This window comes from Callithrix jacchus, chromosome 18 (assembly GCF_049354715.1).
Source record: "Callithrix jacchus isolate 240 chromosome 18, calJac240_pri, whole genome shotgun sequence".
In the NCBI taxonomy this organism is placed as follows: Eukaryota; Metazoa; Chordata; class Mammalia; order Primates; family Cebidae; genus Callithrix; species Callithrix jacchus.
The window spans coordinates 13,719,795-13,740,109 of NC_133519.1; the positions used below are offsets into that span (position 1 = coordinate 13,719,795).

Here is a 20,315-nt window from a genome sequence, read left to right on the forward strand (position 1 = left end):
GTCTTCCTTTACTTCCCTGAATATGCACATGGTTTACTGGGGCACACATATTTTCATTGTAATGCCCTATTCCCAAGGAAATATTATTTTCTTTTAGAAAGCCTCTCTGTGGCTGCTATTTAGGTTGACAGAGGACAGTGGCCGCTAGCAAGGCCTATCTTGACTAATTCAACTTCCAAACAACAGCGAAGAGGAAGATGTCCAAACTAATACGGGGACAAAGTTAAAATTTCTTACAATAGAGGGAAGTACAGATATATTAATAACCCTATACTAACTGGCAAATACACTGCAATTGGCTGAATTGTGTCCCCCTCAAGATTCGTATGTTGAAACCCTAACCACCATTGTGATTGTATTTAGAGATGAAGGCTTTGGGAGGTAATTAGGGATAGATGAGGTCATGAGGATGCTACCTGGTCTGATGGGATTACTGCCCTGATAGGAAGAAATATCAGAACTTGATCTTGCCCGCTTTCTTTCTCTATCTCAGACTGTCTATCCTCCAGAACTGTAAGAAAATAGATACCTACCGTTAAAGCAACCTGTCTATGGTATTTTGCTATGGCAAAATGAACAGACTAATACTTTGACTTTGTGACTACTTAACACATAACTGGCATAAATTTGATAGATGAGCAAATAAAAGACTTCCCTGAATTCTGTGGCCAGAGCTATGAAAAGCAGCACGCAACAGTTCCCTTCAAAGCTGCTCCCTCAGTTGCTAAAGAAAGCATTCGGGGATGGTGAGTTCCTTGTTCAATGATAGGGAAAATCCTTTGGTGAATGGCAGTTAAATAGGAGGTAGAAGTAAGTATGTGGAAATGTCTTTATTAAAAATATTTCTTCTGTACCAGCACTTTGGGAGGCCGAGGCAGATGGGTCACGAGGTCAAGAGATCGAGACTATCCTGGTCAACAAGGTGAAACTCCATCTCTACTAAAAAAATACAAAACATTAGCTGGGCATGGTGGTGCGTGCCTGTTATCAGGAGGCTGAGACAGGAGAATTGCCTGAATCCAGGAGGCGAAGGTTGCGGTGAGCCGAGATCGCGCCATTGCACTCCAGCCTGGGTAACAAGAGCGAAACTCCGTCTCAAAAAAAAAAAAAATTTCAATTGTCAGATATACCAAAGAGCCAGTGTGATATGCCAGAAACAGCCTAAAAAGTAGAGTAAAATAATTGGGTTCAGGACCCAGGGTCTCCAAGGTTTGACCTTGAACAGATCATCCAACTTATCTGAGCCTCCCTAAAATGAGAGTAGTAAAGCCCAGGTCACCGGCCACGGTGGAGCTCACAGCTACAAATTTCTGTCTAGATGAATGGAAGTCATTGTTGTTACTTCATGGTCTCAACCTATCTGAAAGTCTCTGATGTAGTGTTCAGGTGCCACCTGCCTCCCACACATGAGCAAGGGCAGACTTCACCTGCCCCCTGCTGGTGAACAGCAGAACTGCACCTTATGTCTGACACCTGGAGCCTAGGCAACCTGAAATTTTGCTGTTCCCTTCAGTGTTGAACTGGTAGCCTTGTGGGTATTCATTATTTTCTGACCAGGAATCATTGGATTTAGTCATAATATCCACACAAAAAAGGAATCCCTTTTGGACATTAGCAGTAAATAAATAGCCTAGGCTAGAGGAAAGTGCCCTGGCTTTGAAGTCGGACAGGGTTGAGTTTGCAGACTCTATCCCATGCCCTTAGCAACCAGACCACCTTGGGCTCCCCGCTGGCATTCATTGAGTGTTATCACCTTTCTTACGTCACTGAGTCTTCTAAGAAAATGCCAAAATACTAATAGAATCAAAACAATTCATATGACTTCAAAGATTGCCACTCCGTCACTGTGGAAACGGCTTCCCACAGCAACCATCTTGTAGATGCAGATGAAGAAATTCAGGTTCAGAGAGATTAGCCAGTCTATCCAAGGACACTCTATGTGTGTTTCTATCATTATTATTGCTTCTTTTAACTGTGGTCATCACCTTAAACTCAACACGAAGCCCACTATGGTAGAGGAAGAATGGGGAGATGCAGAGAGAAGGGGTGGAGGGCGAAACTGAGAAGTCATTTTCCACAGAAAAAGGTAATTCTGCTTCAAGGAGCTTCTGGGGTCTAATCCAGCCTGAACTGCCCCCACCCCGCCCCCTGCCAGCCCCCAGAATGATCCTCCCAGCAGTTTTCACCTGAGGGTATCCTCTTTCCCTTATCCATAATGAAATTCATCTCTCATTTTCTCAAGTTGTTAAGCAATTGACACAAATTATTAAGTAACTACCACATTAGTATTGGTTATAATCCAATACTAATTCATTTATGTTCTTGTTCAGAGTGTTTCATTTTGGCCATTAGGAACTCTTTCTGTTGGCTCCTGTATTTTTTCAGCATATCCCACCATTTTACTATTGCTGTTTTGAGTAGTGCCTTACTTACAGGCACTATAAGAGGTTCCAAGCTTATATTGTATATTTCTTCCCAATTCTGGAGTCAGCCATTTCTCCAAGAAGCTCTGGTTTATTTTTTAGAAAATGGTATTAAAAATCAAGATCTGCCTGCTAGACATGCTCATCACTGTCTCTGCACTCTTTCTCCCAAAAGCCGGCGACCCCATTCTCATCATGAGAAAGATTATACAAATCCCAGCTGAGGGATATTTTACAATATCCTGACCAGTAATCCTCAACATTGTCAAAATCATCAAAAACAAAGGATGTCCCAGAGGCCGTCACAGCCCGGAGGAGCCTAAGGAGACATGACGACTAGATGCCTGGTGATGTCATTCAGGGAAAGTAGTTGGAGAGGATCCTAATCATGATGGAGGGAAAGGAGCCCCTAAGAAAAACAATGAAAAGACAAGAAGAAAGAAATCTGGAGGGTGTATTGTCACCAGAGCCACAAACAATGAAAGATTTCAAAAATATGTAAGAAAATCTTCAGATGTGTCAGATACAGCAAAGACTGTTAGAAGGGGAGTGAGTGACAACTGCCCCCTTGGACCTGGCTTTTACAATGTCCCTAGGAAACCAAGTAAGAGCAATTCCAGGGGAGCAGCACCAGGTGGGGGTGAGGGCAGAGCTGTATTGCAGACTAAATAAGACGTGAGAAAGAAAATAATCTTTCTAGAGATGTGAAGAAGAGATTAGAAAATAACTAGAGAGAGCAGTGGAGTTAAACAGGTTTATTTTTGTTGTTGTTTTGTTCAAATTGTTTCAGGATGAAAGAGTACCTTTATAAACTGTGATTATGAAGAGAGAAGAGAATATGTGAAGATGCATTCAATAAATACATTCTACAAATATTTTTTGGATTCTTACTATGTACAAGAACATGTTTTGAGACGCTGATGTTCAGCAGAAAACAAAACAAGCTGAAAATCCCTACCCTCCACAGAGCTGACATTCTAGTTGGGGGAGATAAACCAGATAAATGAGTAAATCTTTTGATAGAGTGTACAATGAAGCAGAGAATGGAGACAGTGCTGGCGGGAAGGGTGTTGCAGTTGTGGGTGGGGTGACCAAGGAAAGTGTCATTGAGAAAGTGGCATTTGCGTAAAAGCTTAAAGAATATGAGAGAGAGGACCGTGTGAGTGTCTGAGGGAAAAGCACCACAGGCAGAGGGAACAGCAAAGCGAAGGCCCTGAGGCAGAAGGCTGCCTGGAATGGTCAAGGAATGCCAAGGACAGCGAGCCTGAAACAGTGAGAGAGAGAAGAAAGAGTAGAAGGTGTAGTCGGAGGCAAGAACGAGAAGCTGGCTCATGTAGGACCTTTGAAGTCATAGTAACAACCTTGGCTCTTCCTGTGAGTGACATGGGGAGCCATCAGAGGGTCTTAAGCAAGGAGAGACAGGCTCTAACGTGGATTTTAGCCAGATCTCTCTGGCTTCTGTGTTGAGAATGGACTTAAGGGCTGAAGGACATCAGGATCAGAGGGACTGAATAGGAGGCTAATGCAGTACTCCAGTGAAAAATGATGGTGACCTGAGCCAGAGTAGCAGCAAGGAAGGGGCTGAGAAATGGCTGAAATAACGTATTTTTAAGGCAGAACAAGCCAGATGAGGGGAGTGGGAGAAAGGAGGGAGTCAGTGGCAACCCAAGCTTTTGTCTTGAGCACCTGAGAGTGGAAGTGCCACTTACTGAGCTGAGGAAGACTGGTCGGAGCAGTTTTGGAGGCAACATCAGGAGTTTGGTTTGGGGCATGTTTTAGACCTTCTATGATGCAGACAGGTGGAGCAATAAATACATGGCAGAATTTGAACCTTATTAAAGAAAAATGTGGCCGAGGGTAGCGGCTCATGCCTGTAATCCCAGCACTTTGAGAGGCCGAGGCAGGCAGATCAACTGAATCTGGAGTTCGAGACCAGCCTGGACAACATAGCGAAACCCCCAACACTACTAAAAATACAACAATTAGTGGAGCATGGTGGCACATGCCTGTAATCCCAGCTGCTCAGGAGGCTGAGGCAGGAGAATCTCTTGAACCCAGGTTGCAGTGAGCTGAGATCGCACCACTGCACTCCAGCCTGGGAGACAGAGCGAGACTCTATCTCAAAAAAATAAAAAAGAAAAAGAAAAATGTGTCCACTGTAAATATAAATTTAGGAGGTATAAGCGCTGAGTTTAAAAAGAGAGCTCAAGAAACTCGAACAGGATGGGATCCAGGGAAGGAGCGGAAAGTTGGCCTTCTGAAGCTGTTGGCAAGGAAGCTTTGGGAATGCGGTTGCAAGAGCATTGGCAAGGTCGCAGGAAGTGGAGAGAGATCCTGCCAGATGGCCTCAGTTTTCACTGCTGAGCAGTAGGGAGTTGGGAAGGAAGCTTGGGAAAGAGGTAAAACGTGGGCATGAATCTACGTGAGAACCGTGCTAGCAGGAGCCTAGACAGGTAGGTGACTTGTCGAAAGGCAGTGCTGGGTCCCCAGCCTGGAGGCAGGGGAGGCTTGGCTTCTCTGACCTCAAACTCGGGACAGACAGCCTATGTGCCAAGAGCAGTTTTTGTGGCCAGAAGTACCAGGATGCCAACCCCCTACCCCCACCCACCCGTGTAGCAAGCAACTGTCCCAGCAGGTTTGGATCTGCAGCCATTCTCCCTTCCTTACTGTGCCTGTACCTGCTGGGTGCTCCGCCTCCTCACTAGACAGGCCTGGGCAATGGCTCAGCTGAGGGCACTTCAACTCCACACCCACCAGGGCTGGCCCAGCCCCAGCCCTGACCACAGAGCCAGCTCACCTGCACCATCTACTGGCGAGGCAGGGCAGGACTCCAGCACCCTTTGGCCGCTATTCCCTAACCCACCTTCCACATCAACAGCTGTTGGAACTTAGGGGTCACACTAGGACTCTTAGACTCCAAAGCATTTCACCCATGGAAAATGCCCAGATCACCAGTTGCAACCCCACTGTTTTACAAAAGAAGATGCTGAAGCCATTCGTTCATTCCACAAATATGTATGGAGCTAGCATTACGGGCTGGTGCATCTGGCATCATTCAGGAGCTAGGGAAGTACTGGGAAGGTCCTATCCTCACAAATGGAACAGGCCAGTGAGAAAGACAGACATAAAATAAGGAGGCACAGGATTAAAGATTCAGCTCTAAATGACGCAACATTGGAAACGGGCAAGTTCATGAATGAATTTATGGCTGGTAGGAAGGAGAGCTCCTATCTGAAGACATGACCTTAAGACTGGAAACTGAAAGTTGAATATAAATTGGCCAAAAAAAGAAATGAGGATGGAAGGAGCATTCCAGACAGAGGAAACAGTTTGTGAGAAGGCCCTGATGTCCGCAGCCTATGAACAGAGGGCCCTGATGTCCACAGCCTATGAACAGAAGGCCCTGATGTCCGCAGTCTATGAACAGAGGGCCCTGTCAATGACAGGGCTCCGGAGCTCTGTGTCACCTCATGGGGAGAAGACCCCGTAGGCACAATTCCGGCCTCTGTCGGGCCCCTCCCTCCCTCACCCCCCTCATCTCTAAATGAAAGCCCCCCTAAGGGAAGCAAGCAATATTGCTTGCTCTTAATTTGCTTGGCTTGAACTTATGTATTTTATCCTTCACCTTACAATATTGTGAGTTCTTCCTCTTTCCTTTAGATAGCAACCCAGAATTTCATTGTTGCCCAAATTCGACAGAATAGCAAGCAAGAGGGTTGAACAAGTATCTCTGGCTTCATTGAAACTAGCATCTAAACCAGCGCTCCATGTGCTTCTAAACAGCAACACACCTTTAACTTCCTTAAACTCCCGAGGGCTACAGATCATGAAGCTCCATGCAGGCTCCACAGCATGAATCAAGCATAAGAGTCCTTCCGTGTCACCCTTGTCTTACTATATGAACACCATACTGTCACCCACACACCCGGCTCAGTATTAGGGTGGTGTGCCCAAAGCTCACTTGGGGGGCTAGGGGCCGGTTCAGGGTCAGTTGGCCATAATACCAGAACGGGCACCTCTGAAACATGAACCTCATCATGTGTGTAAGAAGACTAAGAGAAGAAACGCAAGTAAGAATGGAGTTAAGGGGTATTCTTGCCTTTCAGTGAAAGTCAAAAATAAAAATTCCAGATTTGGGATCCATGAGAATATTAGTGATAAATGAAATGATTGTGGGCATTGAATAAGGAAAATGGACTAATTAATAATAATGAGCAGTGGTGTTGGTACCACACACACACACACACACACACACACACATCAGCCATGATCCGTCTTTCCCTCAGCAGTCACAGAATGACTGGGATTGGATGATAGATAGTACCTGTTAGTACTACCTGCTCTTGCGGGTGGCGCAATGAACAGAAGACTTGTGGCTGATGGATTACCGTCGGCCTGGGGGTAGATCTCTGCAAAATCTACACAAGGCTAGGGTGGTGCAGGGAACCAGACACTACCTGAGTCTGTTATTCATGTGTGAAGTGGGGGGATAATAGTGCCCTCCTCACAGAGTTCTTGTGAAGGTCAAATGGGGCGATCTATGCAGAAGTTCCTGATACTCATGGCCCAATACATGTAGATGTTTGGGGCATGGGTGATAATGAAGGATTTGAATTAAAATGCCGGGCCAGGGGTAATCCCAACACTTCGGAAGGCCAAGGTGGGCAGATCCCTTGAGCCCAGGAGACCAAGGAACCCTTCAAGACCAACCTGGGCAATATGGTGAAACCTTGTCTTTACAAAAAAAATACAAAAATTAGCCAGGCATGGTGGTGCACACCTGTAGTTCCAGCTAATCAGGAGGCAGAGGTGGGAGGATGGCTTGAGCCCAGGAGGACAAGACTGCAGTGAGCTGAGACCGTGCCACTGCGCTCCAGCCTGGGTGGCCGAGCGAGACCCTGTCTTAAAAAAAAAAAAAAAAGCTGATGATAAAGAAGTGAGCAGTGACTCCTAGAGGATGACAACATCAAAACTAAAAAGATTTCAACAGATGTGAACTAAAGGGACACCACTAATATGACACTAAATCAAGACAAACCGGAGTCTTGCAGCTGGGTTGAAAAACAGGCCTGGTAAGGGCAGGAAGGCGTGAGAGGTGGGTTAAGAGCAGTCATGAGGAAGTGGAGGCTCACAGCATGATGCGGTGGCCACACAGGTGAAGCAGTCTTGGGCTGCATTGCAATGGCCAGGGTTGTTATTATCACATGAATTCAGAGCTACAGCATTTACAGAGGGTTTTGCATGTACCACCTATTAATTGAAGAATGTTGTTAGATCAAGGGAAGTGAACTCCAACGAACTCTGAGTCAGGAAATCCCTGGAATTTTGTCTTCTGCCAGTCACCAACTGAAAAGGGAATGTAGGTAACTAAACAGCCAGTGTGGTATGGGCAAAGGAACAGAAACCCAGCTCCGCATTGACAGGCACCAGCTATGGGACCTTAAGGAAGTAACTTAATCTCTCCAAGCTGAGCCTCCGTTTCTTTACCTGTCACATAGGAATAGCAGTATCTGCCCTAGAGAGCTGTCTTGAGGATTAGATGAAACTCCATATACCATGGGCCTAGCACAGAGTCTGCAAGCAGAAAGGACAATCAATTGTCATTAGGCCCTCACCCCTCTCAGTTATCCACTTACGGGTATCTGCTCTGTAAGTCTGCTAGAATCTGGTTTCACCTCAGGTCAGTTTCCTTCTCACCCACTCCTCACTACACACTGGGCGCTTCCCCCATCCTCACCCCAGTTGGAGCTGAGTGGGGACAGACCCAGACAAAGCCACTGCTCTTGGCCTCTTCCCCAAGACATGCCAACGGACCATCATGGCACATCTTCCCCAGACCCGAGGCTCAGCCTGTCCAAAATGCTGACAGAGCACCTGCTACACACCAGGACCAGGTATGTAGTACGAGTGTGCTAAACATGGTTCCTGCTTTCACAGAGCTTATAATCTAGTGGAAAACTCAGATGATTAAAATATGTATACCCACAGAGAGAGAAGAATTCACAAGTAAGTGTTTCCAAATGGACACAGTACCCAGGAACAGAGTAGAGGAAAATCCTAATTTGGGGACCTCAAGAGCTAGACTCTTAGAAGTGGCACAGGAGCTGAGCACTGGAGAGAGAGGAGGAAACTCCCCAGCTCCCCTCCCAGGCAGGCAGTTGCTTCCCTTCTGGGTACCAGAGGGCTCTCAGCCACTCTGAGAGGGAGCCCCAGCTCCCCACCTATGGGGTGACACTTCTCACTCCAGCCTACTATGGAAAATTCCCAAAAGGTCACTGTCACAGCTCCTGGGAGCTCCACCCCTGCCCACCGGTCCTTCCACCTAATAACACCTTCCCCTCTTCCAGGGCCGGGCTCTAATTAACGCCCACCTGGCAGAACCTGCTGGGCCAGAAACATACTGGATGTGCTCGGTCTGGCTCCCAAATGCATACCTTCCCCAGAGCCACCCTGCCCCTGGCCTTCTGACCCTCTCCTCCCACTCCCAGCACCCCCACAGCCCTGGGGCAGGGTGTGGAGATGATTTTTCAGGGCACAGCGTGGAGATGATTTGAGTCTCAGGCCCACTTCCCCGCAATCCTTTCACACTGCCGTATTCAAGATGTTGGCGAAAGAGAAGAGAAAGAATAAAGACAGGGATGGACAGGAGCAGAAAGGCAGACAGACAGGAAATGAGGAGCATGAAGAGACAGGCATGGAGACAGCACAAGAGGGAGCGGAGAGAGGCACAGACAGACACGAGATGCAATGGTAGAAAGGAGAAGGCCCATGACACGGGCTGAGAGGAAGAGCCCAGGAAGCATGGGGAGGGGTGGCAGGAAGCTCAGGAGGAAAGGTGCAGCCAGGGAGCAGCTGCAGCCCACGCCCCTCCCAACCCTTGCCCCCCTCCCCCCACCCACAGGCTTTGGGGAACACAGTGAGGGGTCCCAGGAGCCTCCACAGGGGTGGGGTGGAGGGCATTGGTGCTGGAGAAGACAGGATGTCTCCCCCAAATCTCACCAGCGGAGGGGAAGCCGCCTGAGGGTAAGGGTGAAGGATGGCCTGGCTTTAAGAGGAGTTTCCTGTGACAAATCTGCCTGAGGCTCAGCAGTGGAGACACCAGGATTTTCCACTCTGCGACAAGCGTCAGAGACCAGCTGAGGGAGACACTGCCTCTGCCCACCGCACCCTGCCTTTCCTCCCACAGATGCTTAGGTGGCCCCAGCAGCATGCCAGACCCTGTGCTTGTCCAGGACACAGAGCCAGGGGAGAGGTGCAGCGCTCGGGGAGTCCCGACCGGCAGAGAGAAGGCACGCGGGCAGCAGAGACGCTGCAAGGCCGGGGCAAAGTCCACGGGCGCTTGGGGGTGAGAGAGGCCATTTCTGGTTTGGGAAAGCAGGTTCTGGAAGAGTGAGCCTTTGAAAAGCAGCTAAAAAAAAAAAAAAAAAAAGAGTGGCACTGGAGAGGTCAAAGGTCAAGAGAGGGCGAGCCGTGTGGACAAAGGCAGGAACATGGGGAAGCCCAGCTTGTGAGGCTGCGAGTGACCCCCGCATGGGCTTGTTCTGTGGGAAGGAGCTTGTGGCGCCTCTAACCAGCATGCTCCGTGTTGTTAGCTGACTCAGTGGGAATGGAGAGGCCATGCCATGATTTTAGCAGAGGGGTGGCAGGAATGATGCCGAGCCTCAGCCTCAGAATCCGGGCGCTCCTTCCTCTACTTAACTCACTGGGTGAACCCGAACAGGTCATCTACCTCCCTTCGGTTCAGTTTTCCGTGAAATGGGAGGCTTTAACCAGATTGACATTCACTATGCTGAAACCAAAGAAAACTTTGGAGTCTTTTTTCCCCAGCTTGTAATCGTGGATAACCACTGAGTCAGTGAGCTCTGGGCCCCTCCCGCCCTGACAACACAGGGGTTCATGAAAGGGCTGTGCTCCTCCTTCACTGTGGGCTCCTTCAAACCTGCCGCCCTGCTTGCAGGCCTGTCTGGCTCCTCCCTGCTCATCACAAGGTCTGAGAACAATCTGCTCAGATTTCCCCAGGCAGCTGCGATTGGGGCCCACGAAGACACATCCTTCCCGCCACAGTCAAACGGGAGTAATAGACAGCAGCAATCTTACGCCTCAGGCGATGCCAGTGAAACAGCTGTTCAATGCTCAGCACAGGTTCTCAGCCCCTTACGCCTGATCATTCATTTAATCCTCGCCAGATCCCTCTGAGGTGGGTGTTAGCACTGCCCTCTCTCTAGATGATTAAGGGGGAGCTGGGAAGAATTTCTCTATAAAAGGACACGGAAGCAGCGAACTGCCTGGAATAAGCTGCCTTGAATTTGCCTTGAAAGAGCATTTGCCAGTTGAGTGCTCTGATTTTACTTAGTGTGTTTAAGATCGATAAACGTGGATTATTTGGGAAAAACAATAATCCAGACCATGCAATATTTGTTTGTTTGTTTTTATTTGCTTGTTTTTTAGACAAATTGTTTGTTTGTTTTTGAGATGGAGTTTCACTCCATTGTCCAGGCTGGAGTACAGTGGCACAATCTCAGCTCACTGCAACCTGCCTCCTGGGTCCAAGCAATTCTGCCTCAGCCTCCTGAGTAGCTGGGACTACAGGCTCCCGTCACCACACCTGGCTAATATTTGTATTTTTAGAAGAGATGAGGTTTCCCCTTGTTGGTCAGGCTGGATTCGAACTCCTGACTTCAGGTGATCCACCCACCTTGGCCTTCAAAGTGCTGGGACTACAGGCGTGAGCCACTGCGCCCGGCCAATATTGTTGTTTTGAGGCCTTCAGGAGTGCTGATAGAGATGGGGAGTCTACAGTCCCTTCCAAAGTCCATAAGGGATGGGAGTTGGGGAGGGAGACCAATGAGTCCCTGAGGCCTGGGAATGGTGTTGAAATCAAAGGGAGGAGACCCTCTGTTTTGGAGGATCATAAGGAAGGCCAAGAAATTGTAAGGACACCTTTTTCATGAAGTTATTTCTCAGCATCTCAGTCTACCCCTTTGGCTGCTTCCCTCACACAGGGCTGTTAAACTCACCCCGGCTGGGGACGGTTCCTCCAGGAAGCCTGTGCCTACAGCCTCCCACCCCTCCACAAGAAGAAGGGGGCTGGCAGGAGTGTCACTTTTTACTGCAGGAGGAAGGCCACTCACTACAGGAGCTTTCCTGGAGCCACCTTCCTCTGGTTGTATAAACGGGGCAAGGGTTAGGAGTCTCCCTGGGCTTATGTGACCTCTAGACAAACCATTCTTCCCCTGCTTACACACCCAGGATGCCATAGAGCAAATAACAAAAGGACGGAATCAATCTAATGAGCTCAAAGGGACAGTTTTGAAAGCACAGAGCTGTATACAGATGAGGCTGCTAAACAGAAAATCTTTGAATCCACCTATGACTTGGAATCCCTCCCTACCACCTGCCCACCTGCTTGGTTTCCAGCCAAACCAATACACATCTTACATGTATCAATTGATGTCTCATGTCTCCCTAAAAGATATAAAACCAAACTGTAGCCTGACCACCTTGGGCTCATGTTCTCAGGATCTACTGGGGCTGTGTCACAGGCCATGTTCACTCATATTTGGCTTAGAATAAATCTCTTCAAATATTTTATTTTGACTCTTTTTGTCAACACCTTCCCTTGTTTCCAGATTAAAACCTGTGAAAACAAGAGCCAGCTCACGTGCTTCCAGTAAACAGCCGTACAGTCCTCAAGCCCCTGTCTGAAAGAAGGAGCTTCCTTCTGGGCAAGAGGAACTCAAGCAGGAAGGGATACAGAGCACCAGGGCTCTGGGCTCTCTCTCAGTGCAGCACCCAGTGGGGCCTGGCCAGGCAATGACAAGTGGCAGGCCCTGGGCAGCTTGTGTGGACACAGCCCTGGCCCGACCCTAAAAAGGCGCATGCTCCCTTCAGGGTTCTCTTGGGGAACCTGGACTCGGGACTTTAGCGATACAGTCACCATTACAAACAGGTGACCAGAGTCAGCTCTGAGCCTTGGACTGGGAGGGAACAGGAATGAAGAGAACGCTGGTGGGATGGGGACACCATCCAGGAAGGCTGCCCCAGGGAGGAAGTGCCAAAGAAAATTGGCAAGGTGAACAGGGACCTGGGTCCACTCATTCATTTATTCATTCTTTCTTTTTTTTTTTTTTTGAGACGGAATTTCGCTCCTGTTACCCAGGCTGGAGTGCAATGGCGCGATCTCGGCTCTCCGCAACCTCTGCCTCCTGGGTTCAGGCAATTCTCTTGCCTCAGCCTCCCGAGTAGCTGGGACTACAGGCACCCGCCACCACACCCAGCTAATTTTTTGTCTTTTTAGTAGAGACGGGGTTTCACCATGTTGACCAGGATGGTCTCAATCTGTTGACCTCGTGATCCACCCGCCTCAGCCTCCCAAAGTGCTGGGATTACAGGCGTGAGCCACTGCGCCCGGCCTTATTCATTCTTTCTTTAACCAACATTTGTAGAACCTATTAAACTCCAAGCACTGCTGAGGTACTGAGGACAGATGTGAACAAAATACAGTTCCTCCCTTGGAGGAACTTACAACCCAGAGGAGAAGACAGACACATCTATAAACAATTACAGCACTTAAGAAAGGGCTGCATCCAAATATGTACCAGTCCATGTGTGAGCAGACAGGAGGTATGCGCATGCTGACCTGGTCACGAGCAAGGGGTAAAAGGTGGGGGCTTCCATGCAGACAACAGGGAAGACTCACCAGGCAGAGGGACACAGGGAGAGAGAGAGAGAAATGCCACAAGGACCAGCTCATTGTCTTGCCTGGCTGAGGACGTAGGTGCCCTGGGGGAGACGAAGGTAAGGAGACAGGAGGGCTGTGAATGCGCAGCCGCATAGGCCTGGGGGCTCCTGCAGGATGCTGGCAGGAGAGGATGTGAGGACGCTGACCAGAGGAAGGAGGGACAGGATGGGCTGGCAGGGGAGGGGAACACACGGTGCTGTGCCAGGTGGCTGGTGAGGGCGGGAGAGGCCCAGCAGGGGAGGGGAACACACGGTGCTGAGCCAGGTGGCTGGTGAGGGCGGGAGAGGCCCAGCAGGGGAGGGGAACACACGGTGCTGAGCCAGGTGGCTGGTGAGGGCGGGAGAGGCCCAGCAGGGGAGGGGAACACACGGTGCTGAGCCAGGTGGCTGGTGAGGGCAGTCTCGGAGGGAGCAGGGCCTCCTTCAGTGCTTGAAATGAGGCCAGGTGCTGATGATGTTGTACAAAGCCTGCCCAGGGGACAGGATGTTGACCACGTCACTGTGGCCCATGAGCAGGTAGTTGGGAGTCAGGTACCCCTCGACCACAGCACACTGGATCAGGTCCTGGGCCGCCTCCAGCGCTGCAGCATTTGGAGGCTTTTCTGCAAAACATATTTTCCCCATCAGTTGTTAGGGTCTCAAAGTTTCTTGATCAGGGAAGGGACAAGCACCTAGATTCCAATTTCCCTCTTCCCCCACCCTGCCCCATTCCACCATCACTATAGCCAACACTTTCTCGTAAATTGTGGTAACCAGACACAAACAGAAAACAAAATCATGGCTTTCTCTGACGCCTCCGTGCCAAAGTTTCTTCCAGAAAGTTTAAAAAGTGCTCTGGAGGAGAACTGCAGCACAGCACAATTCTGAGCAGGTACAAAGCAGATCCAGCACCACCGGGCCGCCCGCTGGTTTCCCAGAGGCAGTGGTGCTCCCCAAATTGTTGCCATGGCTACCAAGAGATGGCCACATTTGCCAACTGAACGATAAAAGCACTGAAGTTTGCGAAAGACTTTTCCCCCCCACTCCATGTTTGCCTTGGATATAAAGTGAGATGGAGCTGGGCATGGGCATGGGTGGATTCAGGGGTAAATGCTCTGTTGAAAGGGTGTCCTGGTGACATCCTCTAATGAGAGTCCATTTTAAAGCTAAAATGTCCCACTCACACTGCCAGACACCACAGGGCTGCCTTTCCCCCCATGCTTCCCAGACATGCTGCATGGTCCCTCCGCCCACAGCACCCCTCTAACCCCATGCTCACCCCTTACCTACAAAGTAGCCGATGAAGGCAATTCCTAGGGCAATATCGTTGAATCCATAAGTGTGGGAGCCTTGGATGTGCCATCCAACCCCTTCATACACACCGCCATCCTGGCCCACCAGGAAGCTTGGATCGGGAAAAGAAAATGAGGAAAGTCACTCTGGGAAGCAGAATTTAAATACTTCACTCCTTCAACCATTCGTTCCTTCTTTCACCCATTTATCCAATATTGGTGGACGTCTCTTATGTGTCAATGTGGATAAGGAAAAAACGAAAAGCGCCACAGTCCACTTCAACCTGGCCTTAGTTCCCACCACGCCACTGAATCTGACCCCTCTAAGGTGAGCAGTGGCTCCTGGCACGAAGTACAATGGACACTTACTTTACTTCTGGACTTCATGGACCCTGTTGACCACTCTCTTAAAGCGTTCCCTTCCCGGGGCTTCCACAAGCACACCCCTCCCGGGTCTCCTCCCCCTGCTGCTCCCTCAGGCCCCTCTGCCACCCGCCTTCCCTTCCTCAAACGTGGAGTTCCTCTGCGCTCTGGTCTAGGTCCTTTTCTCTCTCAGTGTATTCACCCTGGACAATCATTCCCACAGATTCAAGTACTACTTTAAAAACATGTCCAGGCAAACCCACCTTCTTCTAAAATTTCTCCAGCTAGAAAATCGGGCAACGCCCTGAATGCTTTCCGCCCTTCTCTGAGCCCAGCTGGTCACTAGTCACAGCTTGTCAATTGTATCTCCTACACAGCTTCTAATTCCTTCACTTCTCTCTAGACCGACGGCTCCAAGTCACCGGGTCACTGCAATAACTTCTTGCCAGAGTTTTGCCTTCTTCCAGTCCATTCTTAAAGTAGCCCCCAGAGTGATTTTTCTAAGATACAAATCCTACCATAGGGCATGACCTCCTAAATAGTCTGCAGCTGCCTTTCAAATAGAGTCAGTCTCTCTGAGCCCACTATGAAACCTTCGGCAATGTGGCCCCCACGGGCCCTCCCACCCGTACTGCTCACCATTCCTCTCTTTCAAATCTATTTGTAGTGCTCTGTCTGTACCCTGGGCACTGGCGAATGCCGTTCCTACTCACCCAGACACTTTTCCTCCTTCTTTGCCTGAATAACCTCCACTCCCCTCCTTCTCCATGTCCCAATGACGATGCTCCTCCCTCTAGAAGCCCTTCTCAGACCCCAATCACCCTGGCAAAGTTTTGATTAGAGGCTCGTCCTATACATTATTCTGTTCTGCATCCATCACAGTGCTCAACACTTTGAATTGCAGTTACTCGTCATCCTTTCCTCTCTCATATCTATCATTGAAAGTTGTCAGAATCAAAATGGAGTCACTTGTGTCCAACTCTAACAAAAATAAATAAAGCTGGGAGGTTGAGAAGGGAGGACCCTCATGCACACAAGCCTACAATAAGAACTAGCACAGAGACTCTCTGAAGGACTCTCAGGCACTCATCCCTGTAACAAGAACTTTTGCCAAAAGCTTTCGAAACTGCAGCTTGTTACTAGTCACAAGGACATCTGGCCAATGGGGAACACTTGCCCGACACGCTGTCTCCACGAATGAAGTGGTGTCACTTCCTGCCTCCTGTGATAAACACCGACATTCGCCAGTGTTCCTTTATTTCAAAACAAATTATACTTTTCCCTTTGCCTTTAAAAGCTTCCCCCAGCCTCAACCTCTTTGGATATGCCTGTGGTTCCCATAGCGTGCATATCCCAGATTTGCTAATTTCCTGCACACTCCCAAATAAACTAATCATCTTTGTTTTCTTGCTTTTGTTTTTGTTTTTTCAGACAGGGTCTCACTCTGCTGCTCAGGCTGAAGGGCAGTGTCATACCATGGTTCACTGCAGCTTCAAACTACTAGGCTCAAGAGATCCTCCCACTTCAGCCTTCCAAGTAGCTGGGAATGACTCCAGATGCATGTCACCAAACCCAGCTAATTATTCTGTTTTTCTATACAGACAGGGTCTCCCTATGTTTCCCAGGCTGGTCTCAAACTCCTGACCTGAAGCAATCCGTCAGCCTCAGCCTCCTAATGTGCTAGGATTATAGACATGAGCTACCGTGCCTGGCCAAAATCATTATCTTTGGAGAATCTCTCTGTTTGTTGTTAGATTGACATATCTTGTCTAGCACCAGGCACATAGTAGCTATCCAATAACTATCAATTAAAAAGCTAGAAAATAATGTGTGAGTGGGTGCTTTGTCCTGATTACAGTCCACGTCAGAGTTACAGATGACATGTCATGAGACTAGAGCAGGAGAAGGATATCGCAATAGGTTTTGAAAAGTCAAGGAACAGGGATCACATCTCTAAAGACTGAATGAAAGAGGAAAACAAACGTTCCCTCAACTTCTAGAACTTTCCATGTGGAATTTCCAGATTTATAGTCCATTTCCTGTTACCTGTGCTAAATAACCATAGCACATCTATGGAAAATCCTGAAAAGTGAAGCAAGAGCTCCCCCCTGTTTGCAAAGGCTGCTTTTAAAACAGGACTTAAGGCTGGGCACAGAGGCTCATGCCTGTAATCCCATTACTTTTGGAGGCCGAGGCGGGCGGATCATGAGGTCAAAAGATCGAGACCATGGTGAAACCCCGTCTCTACTAAAAAATACAAAAATTAGCTGGGTGTGGTGGTGTGCACCTGTAGTCCCAGGTACCCGGGAGGCTGAGGCAGAAGAATTGCTTGAACCCGGGAGATGGAGGTTACAGTGAGCCTCTGCACTCTAGCCTGGCGCCTGGCAACAGAGCAAGACTCTGTCTCAAAAAAAAAAAAAAAACAGGAGTTAAAACGGAGAGAGACAGTAGGCCCAGAACAACACATTTGCAAAAGCACATTTACCTGAGACGTTGGAAGATATGTTGTGATTAAGTCACAGATGAATAATTGAAATATATTATACTCTAGCCCTAGATCCTTCCTATGAAAATTCCAAGACATCTTCCAAGTAGCTTTTCTACTCCATTAGTTTAATGTGTTTCTTTATTACAGACCTGGCATTAAAGGTACCAAAAAAGAATATTTTGATCTCATTCCCTATCTTCAAACAGATAAAGTATTTTCCCTATTGTAGAGAGGAGACAAAAGAGGCCCAGAGAGGTTAAAAGTTTCTACATCCATAGAATGTGGTAAGTAACACCAGAGGAATAGCAGGATTCTAACATCGGAGCGAGTGAGTTTGGAGCTGGGCAGACTGAGGTAGGGGTAAGCAAGGCCTTTGTCTCTGACAGGTTAGAAGGGATTGCATAAAAAAGGCACAACCCCAGTGTGTGATGCTCCCCTCCCTGTGTCCACGTGTTCTCATTGTTCAACAACCACCTATGAGTGAGAACATGCGGTGTTTGATTTTCTGTTCTTGTGTCAGCAGAACTAGGGGAGGGACAGTGCGGGGTGGGGGGTTGGGGAGGGATAACATGGGGAGAAATGCCAGATATAGGTGATGGAGAGGAAGGCAGCAAAGCACATTGCCATGTGTGTACCTATGTAACAATCTTGCATGTTCTTCACGTGTACCCCAAAACCTAAAACTCAATTAAAAAAAAAAATATATATATATATATATATTTTTTTTGAGACTGAGTTTCACTCTTGTTACCCAGGCTGGAGTGCAATGGCGTGATCTCGGCTCACCGCAACCTCCGCCTCCTGGGTTCAGGCAATTCTCTTGCCTCAGCCTCCCAAGTAGCTGGGATTACAAGCACGTGCCACCATGCCCAGCTAATTTTTGTATCTTTAGTAGAGACGGGGTTTCACCATTTTGACCAGGATGGTCTCGATCTCTTGACCTCGTGATCCACCCGCCTCAGCCTCCCAAAGTGCTGGGATTACATATATATTTAAAAAAAAATTTTTTTTTTCAACAACAAAAAAAAAAGGCACAACCCTTCGTGTCCTTTCCTGAGGGTGTCACAGTCTTGCTTTATCACTAGGCTTCTGGTGCCTTCTCTCCAGAATCTTCCCAACCACTGGTAGAGATATGCCCACGCGAGATAACTAACCATTAGCTATGCTCTGAATGATCCTCAGCATAGTCTTGCAAACATAAAATGTGTGGCCTTATGGAAAGCACCCAGCCCAAAGGAGGGGTTCTGGAAACATCGGTTCCCTCTCACAGCCCTCCTTCCTACAATCCTGAAGAAAAAGAGGGCTGTCTTTGAGTTGATCCCACTTACTGGTAGCCGATGTCACAAAAGTTCCGTGTGTCCATGTGAAAGGACTGTGTATTTCGGACGACAGTCTGGCACTCTGTGGGTACAGTGCAGCTTGTGCCAGCGGTGTGGATGATGATAACGTATTTGGCCGGGAGGTTCATTTTAGGGCAGTGTGTCTCTCTGGCTTCCCAAGCAGATCGTTTGATGATGTTGGGACAAACTGTGGTTAGATGAAAAGCCAAGAAAATAGGAATTTGCTTTTGCTTCCCTGTGAGCAATCACTTAACTACAGGCTGGATTATTCCTCAGCTTCTCCCGGGCCTCCAGCACCCAGAGGCACATCCTAATGTAAGATTCATCATCTGTGGGATTCTGGGGAAGTCCAGATGGAGATTTTCTGGGTCAGATGGCTGCAACCAAGGGGCTGGGGCAAAAATCTACAGGCCTGATACCTATAGAAATCAGTGTACAAGCAGAAGGGGAAGGACTGTGGATTATATATATGCATGGTCATTGTCTTCGAAAGACCATGGATTGCAAACACATGTGCAGGTGTGTGTGCTTAGGTAACAGGGCCACCATGCAGAAGTCAGTGCACTCTCTGAACTGATCACATATATTTGTGGAAACAACTCGAAATCTAGAAAGAGCTGTACAAATATTAAGGAATTATCACTTTTGAAGATAGTGTCCAAAAGCAAGAAACATTTTATTTAGAGATTGGCAATATTAAAAACCTAATTTAAAAAATATCATCGATCCAAAGTAAAGGTCCACGGCAGCGAACGTGCTTATTAATTTGACTAGTTTTAGGATGCTGCTTATTTGCTTCAGAATAGTGCATCATTTTTCTTACTCAGCTTTTTCTTATATGCACTCTGATGCCAGCATCATCTGTGAATGCAAGTTCTTCTCTGAGCTGTGGCTGTGCTGGAGTTTGGCTGGTCTTTGTGTCTAGAAAGGTATATATGTTTACGTATGTTTTCATGTCCCCATACAATAAACACAAATATGTATACAAGTTCACCCCACTCCATTCCCATTCTATTTTTTTCCATAGGCTTTATGCCATCTAACATCATATGTATTTACTTGTTGTTTTGTTCATTTTTCTGTTTTTTCTCATTGAAGTGCAAGCTTCCTGAAGGTGAAGTTTCATCTGTTTTGTTCACAGCAGTATGCTCAGTACTTAGAATAGTGCCTGCCATGCAGCAAATATTTATTGATTGAGTGAAAATTCATGTACATATGTTTTTAGAAAAAGACCATGGCTATATCGTTCTGATGGCATGGAGCGGATGCCAGGAAGATACCCTCTCAGAATTTTCCAGCTCTCAAATTAGGTATGAGATGTTCTTGGTCCCAGAATCCCATGGAGTTTAACAGGGAAAAAAGCACTCCCAAACATGGCTGGGTGGCAACAAGGAGGGTGAGGTGGCATGGAGGGTCTTACCTTTCCTGGGCATCACTGGTTGTTGAGGGTCTAGGCAGATCTCTTCTTTCAGAAGAAGTGGCTGAATATACATGGGTGACAGGTGACCCTTCTGGATGGCATAGGAGACCAGACCCTCTGCAGCTGAGAAGGCAGCAGGGCTGGGACTGCTGCCTTAAGGAGGAGCACAGAACTGTCAGTAAGAAACTCCACCTGGACTAGACAGCTGAAGGGAGGATGATATGACCACTTGAGCCTGAATAACTGGATTGAAAGAGAGGAAACTGGCCC

The 20,315-nt window shown here is 48.1% G+C and overlaps 1 protein-coding gene across 1 annotated transcript in view; it reads right to left on the minus strand.

Moving 5' to 3' along the window:
* PGLYRP3 (peptidoglycan recognition protein 3) overlaps window positions 1-20,315 on the minus strand; it is a 52,879-nt gene that overhangs the window by 22,932 nt on the left and 9,632 nt on the right. Inside the window, exons 6-9 of the mRNA XM_078355306.1 lie at window positions 20,046-20,198; window positions 18,614-18,812; window positions 14,429-14,547; window positions 13,123-13,765 (exon numbers count right to left, since the gene is read on the minus strand). Coding sequence (XP_078211432.1) covers window positions 13,587-13,765; window positions 14,429-14,547; window positions 18,614-18,812; window positions 20,046-20,198 — 650 coding nt within the window. The 3' untranslated portion in view covers window positions 13,123-13,586. The remainder of the gene's footprint in view (window positions 1-13,122; window positions 13,766-14,428; window positions 14,548-18,613; window positions 18,813-20,045; window positions 20,199-20,315) is intronic.